The sequence below is a fragment of the Aquila chrysaetos genome, chromosome 3, assembly GCF_900496995.4.
Source record: "Aquila chrysaetos chrysaetos chromosome 3, bAquChr1.4, whole genome shotgun sequence".
Lineage (NCBI taxonomy): Eukaryota > Metazoa > Chordata > Aves > Accipitriformes > Accipitridae > Aquila > Aquila chrysaetos.
Window position 1 is genome coordinate 11,717,900 of NC_044006.1, and position 10,258 is coordinate 11,728,157.

At 49.7% G+C, this 10,258-nt stretch overlaps 1 protein-coding gene across 6 annotated transcripts; it reads left to right on the plus strand.

The window, feature by feature from the left end:
- The first annotated feature begins 1,626 nt into the window (after window positions 1-1,626).
- Window positions 1,627-10,258, plus strand: LOC115339643 (BLCAP apoptosis inducing factor). Of its 6 annotated transcripts, XM_030009896.2 has the most exons (4): window positions 1,627-1,780; window positions 2,305-2,422; window positions 6,055-6,182; window positions 8,559-10,258. In XM_030009896.2, the coding sequence occupies exon 4, from the start codon at window positions 8,651-8,653 to the stop codon at window positions 8,912-8,914; it is 264 nt and encodes an 87-aa protein (XP_029865756.1). In that variant the 5' UTR covers window positions 1,627-1,780; window positions 2,305-2,422; window positions 6,055-6,182; window positions 8,559-8,650; the 3' UTR covers window positions 8,915-10,258. The 6 variants fall into 6 exon arrangements, with proteins under 6 accessions (XP_029865756.1, XP_029865760.1, XP_029865757.1 ...); XM_030009900.2 differs by lacking the exons at window positions 2,305-2,422; window positions 6,055-6,182 and adding an exon at window positions 4,038-4,130 and having other exon boundaries at window positions 1,667-1,780; XM_030009898.2 differs by lacking the exon at window positions 2,305-2,422 and having other exon boundaries at window positions 1,675-1,780.

Sequence of the window (10,258 nt, forward strand, 5' to 3'; positions counted from 1 at the left end):
GGCACTGCTGCAAACCCAACCGTCACTTCTGCAGGAAAAAAGGTCCCCATGCTGAGGATGACAAGGGCAGCCTGTGCCAGGGCCAGCTGGGAGCTGCCACGGGCAAAGGGTGCCGGAGCTGGCATCAGCCAAAGGCTTTGGGGCCATTCCCATGCGGTACCATAAACCAGGAATTTAAACAGCCCGTAAAGAGGTCAGCCCAGAATAATGGCAGAGCAGGAGGGAAACTGTCCCTGGCCGGATTCATGCCTGCTGGGCCGTTGAGGTAGTCAGTCTTATCACATCCATCAAACGCATGGGTCAGCCAAGTGGAAAATCCTGTGGGGAAAAGCGGGCAGTCCCTGCAACCACAGCTGGGTGGGTTTTAAATTGCTGGGAAAACCCCAAACCTTAAGTGTTTAGGGTTTTTTTTCCTAGACTATTTCCCTCTCTTCCCTGCATGGCCTCCTTAGGAACCCAGCTGGAGCTGAGCATGGCTGAGCTGTGCTTGGTAACCTGCTGCTGGGTGTCTGCAGAGAGAAGGGCTGGAGCTGGGCTGCTGCAAGCAGCCCAGGCTTTGCTGCCAGCCCAGTGACGCTTGGCCAGAGGGCTGCCAGCAAGTGACATCAAAAATAAAAGTGTTTAAGGGGAGAGGCCATGGAGCTGTCTCTGCTCTACGTCCGAGAGGTAGCGCCAGGCAAGGACTGGGCAGTGGGTGGTGCACAGGGCTGCAGGTGCCCACCTACTGCAGCACAGAAAACTGGGGCCCCTTGGGGCTCGATAGGGCTAAGTCAGCAACAAAAGTGCACTGCCCTGTATGAAAAGGAAACGGCATGCAAGCAAGCCTAAAAATAGTATGCAATGGAACGCAAGAAAGCATGGACTCGGCGTGCCACACAGTGCCAACTCTGTGAGCACGTGAACGGCATGCAATGGCGTACAAGGACAAATGCCAACTGCACGAAAAGAAAACCCTGCAAACAGCACGCAACTACATGTAAGAAAGCATGCAAAAAAGCCGGCCACCCTGCAGAGAATCGTGCAAGCTGCATGCAAAACTGCAGTGCCCTGCAACACGCTAGAAAGCAGGCAAACAGGACGCCACAGAGTGCGAAGCAGCACGCAAAAATCTGTGCGAAGAGCGTGCCACGCAGCAAGGCAAGCCAGAAGGACGCTGCGCCGCGCAGGCAGCCTGCAACGCCGCGCACGCACGCACAGTGCAAAGCGTGCCAGCTGCACACCCACGCAAGACAAGCCTGCAAGAATCATGCCACGCGGTGCAAAGAAGCGCGCAAGCGGTACTTTACGTTAAAAAGAAAAAAATACATATGGTTTTTAAAAGAGCAACAAAGCGCTCAAGAAACACCACGCGACGCGCGCGTCGGCGCCCTCCGCTGCTCGACCTCGCACCGCCCCGCCCCGCGCAGGCGCACTACCCGCCGCCCTCTGCCGCGCAGGCGCATTGCCCGCCCTCCGGGGCTGCCCGCGCCGCCGCCTCACGGAGCGGCGCTCCCGCACTCGCGCCCCCCCCCCTCCCCCCCCACCGGCGGCGCGCGGGCCCGCGGCGGAGCTGCTCCGCGGAGGGGCCGGTCCGGTGCGGTCCGGTGCAGGCCCCGCGGACAGGCGGGCGGCGGGCAGCCGCGGCGGGGCCCTGGTGGGACGGCGGCGCCGTGTCGGGGCGCGCAGGCGGGGGGCGTCCCCCGGGCGGCGCGGCCGGCTCCGCGGGCGGCCTCTCCCTTCCCTCCTCAGGGCGCGACGCGGGCGGGCCCGCGATGGCGGCGTGAGGCGGCGGCACCGCGCCGTGAGTACGGGCCGCGGGGGGGGGGGCGGGAGGAGGGGAGCGGGCGGGCGAGCGAGCGGGCGGGCGGGGGGCCGCCGCCGGGGCCCAGCCTGCCTGCGGACCGGCGGCGGGCGGGGAGAGGACACCCCCCCCCCCGCCCCCGAAGCCATCCGCGTCCCGCCCAGCCTCGGCGCGGCGTTCGCCCTGTCAGCGGGCAAGCGGGGGGAGTCTGCCGGAGCCGGGGGTGACAATTGGCTAACTTCGGGGACCGGGAGGAAGCGCTCGGGGGGGTTCCCAGTGCCGTGGCGGCGGGAGAGCCGCGCTCCCCTAGCCAAGCGTGCGCGGGTTATAAAAGAGCCGGTTTCAGCCGCCCGCGAGCATGCTCAGAGTATTGCCGACCTAACATGAAAACAACAACACCGTATGCTTCCCCCCCATCGCCAAGGCTCTCTTTCCACCCCGCTGTGCCTCTGTTCTCAGTCAGCAACGTCTCGCAGCTCGCTCTAGCACCTTCCAAATGCAAACTCGAGCCCGTTTCTCCCCAGAGCAAGGCAACTCCCTGACATCCTTTTGTCCAGCAGAGAACACGGCACTCCGCAGTGCTGCTGTGCCCGGCCAGGCACTCTCCCTGCGACCCCATGGACCCTTTGAGCCAGTTGCAAAGCGAGTTTACAAGCCGTTCCGCTGTACAAACATCGGTCATTACATACCAAACGTGCAAGTGCAAGAGAAGACAAAAAACTAAGCTCTTAGATGCAGTCCACAACACACTGAACCCTTCTATACTTCATTACCCCTGTACTGAAACGTTACAATTGATCTTGCAAGTGCTGTCATAGCGGAGTAACCTTTGCCTTCCCAACCTATATGTCATAACTCCCCAGAACCCCTTGCCAATACTGCATTTTTGCCTCTTTTTACCCGAGACACAGAAAACTGGCCTTTATCAAGCTGTATTCAGAATTCTGAAGCCTGTCGAAGGCACAAAAGGTAGAGAAGAGACCCAAATTAAAACTCAAAATAATTATGTTTTTCAGGGAACTTGGAATGGGCCTGGAATTCATGACCTTTGGCAATTAAACAAAGGCAGAGGGTGAGAATAAGGACCACTGAGAATTAATAAATTAGTACAAATGAAAGTAGTGATACTTCAGATGACAACTGTTGATGTTGACATCTCTTCCCGCCACAGAGCTGGCTGACTTAAGATTCTGCTCCTGTGATTTACTGTTCAGAGAAACAAGGATCATACTGCTGCCTTCGTGCTCACAGGTGGAGGTTTATTCACCCTGGTGCTGTGAGTGCACTGCAGTCCAAATGGAGCGGGCACTGCTGTACCTCTGGACACAGGCTAATCAATCCCCCAGTCGGTAACAAAGCTTGGAGAGCAGCTATGGAAGTGATGAAAAGAGTGGCTCAACAGAAAGCCTCCGCTTTTCATGAAATGAGTTGCTTTGGCTTGTCTCTAGCTTGAGAAATCAGAACACTTTGTAACCCGAGGCTTGGTTAGTCAAGGATTTGCTGCTCTTTTGGAAACTGTTTGCAATTATATTGCACCATTTCTGAGTCTACATCAAGTGTTCAAGGCATCAACTTATCAAAGACTGGGGTAAGGCCTTTGCAAAAATTGAAGGCTTACTTTTTCCAGCTGAGTCATACCAGCAGATAAAGCTTTAAAAAAATAGAAAAGACAGCAGCAAGGCCAAAAAAAACCCTGAAGTTAAATCACTGATACTGCAAATAGGTCTTAAAAGTTTGAACAGCTAATGGTTCTTGGTTTGTTTTTTTATTTTTTTTTTTCTTAAGAGGGTGGGTTGGCATCTAGAAAGCTGGTCTGCTCTTGCTTTTCTTAGCTGAACTCCTCAAACTCATCACTTGGTAGCTCTTTTGCCTCTTCTTTTTCCCCAATGCTTTGGATACTGTGTATTTTTTAGCAGCTGTTTTGGGTGCTACATGGTATTTGGGAGCTGGTTTTGAACACATGCTGGCAACCTGAAGCACTGCCCACACACATCAGTTCAAGTTACATGGCTGTGGCAGGGGTTTTGATTTAAACAATTTTAAGCAAACCGTACTACAGGTGAGCCTTATCGGTAAGAAACTCAGTGCAAGTCCCTGAGGCTTACTCGTGAGTTTATGTGCACTGTGTAACTTGAGAGATTTTTATCTAGACAGTGTGGCTTTTCATTCCCAAGCAGAAACTTTGGCTTCTGGAAAAGGGGGAGATTGGCACCACCCCCACCCCCCAATAAAAAGGGTACTTGGTCTTTTATTGCAGACTGTTCGGCTGACAGCCTGGGTGACTGTTTCTGGAGCACCTGCTGGGGAAGTTCCTTGTGGACAGTACTGGCTTAATAGCTGCCTTAATAAGGTCTGAACAAGCTTACCTTTTAAGTGCTTAGTGAAAGCAGGCTGATTATTCTCCCCTGTTAGGGTAAATGGACTGTTAAGGAATTAAGACATTCTTGAGAAAGGTACAGGCTTGGTGTTGGCATACTGATGTATAGAACCTATGGTGTAGGAACATGTCTCAGCCGCTCAATTGCTGAATTAGCTTCTAGAATATCAAGAAAGAGCTTGCTGGCTCCTCAGATGGATTTATTCTAAAATATGACTGATCCATTGCAAAGCACTATAGACTTGCACTGTGCTACTCACTTTTGACTTGTCATAATTAAAGTTTTGTTTCTGGCTGGGAAAGGTGTGCCGCTGCCCTCACACTGGAATTTGAAAATCCTCCCTACAAACATATGCCAGTAGGACCTACTGGTCTTGAATGGTCTTGGGAGGGAAGATGACAGAGGGAAGGGCTGTGAACACGATGGAAGCCAATTAATAAGCCTGTGGAAAAGTATTGGTGTTTGCTTACTAATAAGGTGTGCGGGGAACCTCCCCAGGCTGCTCCTCTGCCTGCAGGAACTGGCAGGGAGGAGGCTCTGGTAGCACGTGGAGATCAGACGGAGCTGCCAAGTGCTGACTGCAGGGAGAGCAGCAGGAGCATGGCCTGCGCTATGCTAAGGAGGTGTCTGAAGCAAGTTCAAGTGGCTAAGAGCTGCAGAGGAGCGAGAGGAGGCAGTGGTGGTGCGATGAAAAGGAGCTGTCTGGTAAACATGAGTGGCCGCCAAGTCAGATGACTGGGGCAGGAGCATGAAAGCAGTCTTGAGGATAGCAAGACACCAGGCTGGCTAAGGAAAGAGATGAGTCAGGCAGGGGAGAACAAGAGCAACTGGTTGAGGAAAAGCAGGATGTGATTGTGAAACAGGGAGCTGGTAGAAATACTGTTGGGTGACAGGTTCTTATTTGCTCTGGGACGTGGTAATCTTTAGCTTGGATCATGAGGAGGGGACAAAGACAACAAGGGAGGAATTTTTCATTTGCAAGTTTCACCTTGCTCGAGAATCTAGGCAAAACTGAATATTGCTATGGCTTCAAGAAGGGACTGCCTATCCTGGGCACCAAGGTGAGTGATAGTTCCCTGCTCGTTAAAGAGTTGATAGCAGGAGATGCTGTTTCTCTTTGATCGATAGCGTGGAAAGAGAGCTCAGTCTCATTGCCAGCTGTATAAAGGAATCTCCAGTGAAGAGCTAGGAAGAGTATGTATCTTACTAGTGGAAAGTCCCCTTGAGGAAGATAGAGCTGCAGAAGTCTCAAGTAGTAGGGACTTCATCTAGGATCAGCTGTGGGATACAGCAGACAAAGGGTCTTTAACCTTTAACTGGTGGATAGCAAATGGGCATATGAAAATACAAGCAAACTGACTACAGATACAAGACTAACTGTTTGAACGTCTGCATTTGTTAAAAGTCCAAGAGGTTTGCAGATTGAAGAGCATTGACACTGAAACTTCATAGTAAAAATAACCACTATTAAATGGTTCTTTATTCTGCAGAGTGGTTACATTGATTGCTACAAGCAACTGGCTTTTGCAGGAAATACCAATATTTAAAAGTGGGTAACTTGTTCTGAGATGGATTTGTGTTTGTAGGAAGCATTTAGGTAATGCTTACACGCTTAGAATCAGCTTGCTGTTTAGAGCATTATCGCTTAAGTGTTTGCTGTGGTGAGGAGGCCAGACCATGGAGTGAAATGCAGCTACATCACAAATTATAATTATACTCTTAAACTGCAGTCAGTTGTAAAGTTTGGAGGCTAACGGCTCAATAGTGACACATGGCCTTATTAAAGCTGAGATTGATGACATTAGTCCTGGAAGATTCTAGAGCTTTGTTCCAGCCTTGTGCTCTTCTGACAGACACATCATCTGAGGTTGGTTTTTATTCATTTCTTTACTCTAGAGACAGAAAGCCCAAAGCTATTGTCTGTAGGCACTTCAAACTAAAGCTTCAAGAACAGGTGACCCAAAGACTGCCGCACACGTCCAGCTACAGAAGTCAAGCTAATGTGACTGCTGGATCTAGCAAAAGTATGACATGATGCTTATGCAGTGATTTGTACTACTCAATGTTTGGAGCACTTGGGGAAGACTGTAGGAAAATTCAAGGAAGGAACATTTCAGGAGGATTAAGGTGGCTGCAGATCATTGATTTGGTACAACTTTGTTATATTCAATGCAATCTGAACTAAATAGTTGGGTGGTGGGGTTAAATTACCTTTCTGTTCAAATATTTGTTGCTAAATCTTTTCTCTCCATTCTTCCCCTTGGAAAAAAGTTATCTAATACTTCTGCAGTACTTTTACTCCAGAAACATCTAAGCACTTCACAAAGGCTAGCAGACAGCGTGTTTTGTTATGAAATAAGTAATCCTTATTTCCAGTTTATAGATGAGGGAAACAGGCTTGGGACTAGACTTGCCCTTACAGATACGCATGAGTGACCTGCATAAAACCGGACTAACACTGGGAGTTTTATTCCTTTAACTTTACTTTATCCATATTGCAATGTAAAATAACTTCTTCCTTATTCTTTGCCTGCCTAACTGCAGCTTGTTTTACTAATTGAACCGCAGCTGCCCTCTCTGTGCTGGAGAACACTGTCTTGCAGGAGCACCAGCACAACATACTTTCCCCAAATATTCTTAATCTGTTTGCCCTGGTAGAGATTTTGGCCTGCATTCTCTCTCACTAACATTAAAATAGATCCTGTTGCTAAGAACACAGTGGATGGCAGCATGCTTCCTGCTTTTGACAACAGAGCTGGTCGGTACCTACGAGCTTACAGAGCTGTAAGACAAGTCTGACCTCAGTGTTTTTTTGGAAGAGAACCATGTGTGGTTTTCTCTTGGCTTTTCTGTGCAATCCCTCATTCTCCCTCCCTTCGCCAGGAAATCCCTTCTCCTGCCAACAGGAGCCAGCGGAATGCGCTGTTTGTTTACCTTCTCACTCCTTCATCCTACTAACCTTCCAACCCCCCCAGTTGTAATCCTAACAGGCTCGGCTCAGCCCTTCATCCTTCTGACAGAGCACTACTCGGTTGAGTATTTTCAGATAAAAGGATTGCTGCAAGAAGCTGTTCTGACCAGGCTCTGCTTAGTGGGGGTGAGGCTGTGGCATTCTGCAAGGCTGGGGCTGTCTTTCTGTACCCTGGCTGGCAGCTGCTTTGTTCAGTGTTGCTGCATGTCATCATGATGTGCTGCAGGATAGCAGGGAAGAGCACGCTTCCCAAGCTCTTCCCTTCTCCAGCATTCCCCTGCATGGTTTTGCCTTTTTGGGGTAATAAGCTAAGAGTACCCTCTTCTCATGGTTTCTTTACTGCATGAGCTGAAGGAAAACTTCCAGTTATTCCCTCCCAACAGTACTGGTATCTTCTAGCCTGACCTGCTATTGCTATCCTAGGCTGCTAAACTCCACTCTTCTGCCCCCTTTCAACAGTTCTGGCTCTGTAAAAACACCTGTGAGGAATTTATTATTTTTAAAGCCATCTGAAATTCTTGGATGAAGATGTTTGTACTGCTTAGAAAGGAAAAAAACCCTACACAGTACAGTTGATGTGGTTGCTAAAGGTAGAAGCATCTTTTCTGGATTTGTAGTGTGCTGCCATCCCTGGTTGGAGAAGCCCTTAAAGCTCACTGTTTCCACAGGGTTTTATAATAATCCAAGTGAGGAAATCCTGTGTTTACAGCACTTATGAAAATTGCCATTTTGAGACTGTCCCCTCTTTGATCTATTCACATACTTTGTCTTATCTGACTTTAGCTGATTGGCAAGGATTATAAATCCTTTAAGCAGGGACTGTCCTCACCTTTTTTTTGCAGCCTGGACACTGTTGGGGCTTTCTTGAGTAGCTACATATATAGCCTGAATTTTACATTGTCCTGCTGGAAGACTTTATAATGGGTCTGTGCCTGGGGAGGAAGCAGTTTGTGCACTTAACACTTCCTAGACACTTCTTACACTAATGCTTCCTTAACACTTCTTTGTAGCACCTAATAGTTTACCTCTCAGTTGCGTTTCTTTGTACCATCACTCAAGTCTTTGGACAGTCTTGGATAAATACATGTGTAGGGAAGGCTGTGGCAGCTTGTATGCCTTTCTGTTTCCCCCTCTCCCTTTCTGTTCCTGCACTGTGCTGAAGAAAAGGGTCTCACAACTGTTAGCCTGGGTAAAAGCCTGAGAAACAGAGCACACAAGGGATACACTTCTACATCAGCAATAGATAATCGTGTCCCCAGCTGAGTGGTTCAGAAGGCAGCAAACGTCCCACCAGCTCTGAGACACACCAGAATTTAGTACTGGGAATTCAAGCATCAGCATACGATGCTTGGGAGCAAATGAAGCTGTATGAGAAGAATGTTGATTTTTTGCTGTTTCTGACAGTCTGACATTTTACCCCTCCCTACAGAACAGCTTTCCTGCCGGAGGAGTTGCTGGAGACTGTTCCGGAGTACATCTGATTGCTGCTGCCACAAGGCCCCAGCCAGCCAGCCAGCCACAATGTACTGCCTTCAGTGGTTGCTACCTGTCCTGCTCATACCCAAGCCCCTCAACCCAGCGTTGTGGTTCAGTCACTCAATGTTCATGGGCTTCTACCTGCTCAGTTTCCTCCTGGAACGGAAACCTTGCACAATCTGTGCCTTGGTCTTCCTGGCAGCTCTATTCCTCATCTGCTACAGCTGCTGGGGGAACTGCTTCTTGTATCACTGCACAGGATCCCAGTTACCAGAATCAGCTCACGATCCCAGCATAGTGGGCACCTAGAAAACAATAATCTTCCAGTCTGCTGAGGGCTCTTGTTTTGCTTTTAAAAAGGGGGTGGGCTAGGGAGGAGGGAGGGTGTGTTAGGCATGTGACTGGAGTAAAAACAGCCTGTTTCCTGTAACTGTGTGTGGACTAGAGTGGTAAATTTCTCCCACTCTGCCTGTGAAATTCGACTTGTTTACTGTGTGAACTCTGGCAGCACCACCTGCTTTTTTAGAAGCAGAAATCTCTTTTCCTTCCCATATCACTGGGAATGGACACCAGCCCTCCTAACTGAGAACTGGTGGAGGACCGAGCTGCTGGCCTCTGCCCAGCTGTTGCACAGTGGTGGAGTTGTATGTCACTCACTTGTCTGCATTAGGCCACGGTGGTCTAACTCAGGGCTCTTGGCCCACTGATTCTGCTCAAGTAGCTACAAGATTCTCTCCGTCTTTCTGTTTGTGGGGAGCCAGCCTTCCCACCTTGCTGATCAGGGGCAAGCTCAACAGCTCACAGATACACTTGGCCAAAAGCTGCTGGAGCCAGAGGCAGTTGAGTCACCTCCACCTGCTCAGCCTGCCAAAGAGATGCGTGCACTGCCGAAGTGCTTTCTGAACTACTTATGCTCCGAGATCATAGCCTGAAAGCCTCAGTTATGCTGCTGCTTTTATAAAGCCTCACAGGTAGTGGAGACTGTCTTTTCCCCTCCTCCTAGATTTCCAGGGCTTATGAAGGTATTGACTGTTGGGATAAAGAACCAGTATGCTGCAAGATGTGGGGTTTTGAAAGCCACTGTGAACCTCACCCTATAAAACTCATGGTAGCCCAAAAAGCCAGGTGTGGGCAGTGCAGGAGAGGATCCCGAGGTGGAGGCATGTCTTGAGGCAGTAAATGCTTCAGCCATTTTCAGTGATAGTGTTTTTGGGCCAGGGGTGACAGAAGGTGCTGGTGCTACTGACTGGAGAAGGGAGGAGGCTAGAGGAGTGCCTGGTGTCTCCACCTCCCCTGGCAGAAGGATGTCAAGAAGCCTAGGTGGCAGTGGGTCAGTCCTACAGCCACAGCTGTGCAGAGCTCCATGCTGCATACATTACTCTGTGCAGCCATGGCTCTTGAGGCCCCCAACCTGGGGCAGAGGTTTGTTTGTGAGAAGCCTTAGAGGTTAACACAAAATACTGTCTCTAAACTTTAAAGGTTTCCCTTCCCTTTGCCATCAGATTGTCTTTACTTCAGTCTCGTAGTGGAGAGCAGCAGAAGTGGCTGTTGCTGTCCCAAGGAAGTTCAAGCTATGAGGTTGTGAAACTTCCAGAGTATTGTTTGTTCATTGCACAGCTGTTCAAAATGTTTAATAAAGCTTTATAAACTTTG

Coding starts and splice junctions, on each gene's coding strand:
- LOC115339643 (XM_041122636.1), top strand. CDS start 2,398: ATGGACCCTTTGAGCCAGTTGCAAA. Junction 2,423..8,558: donor CCCTTTGAGCCAGTTGCAAA/GCGAGTTTACAA, acceptor CCCTCCCTACAG/AACAGCTTTCCTGCCGGAGG.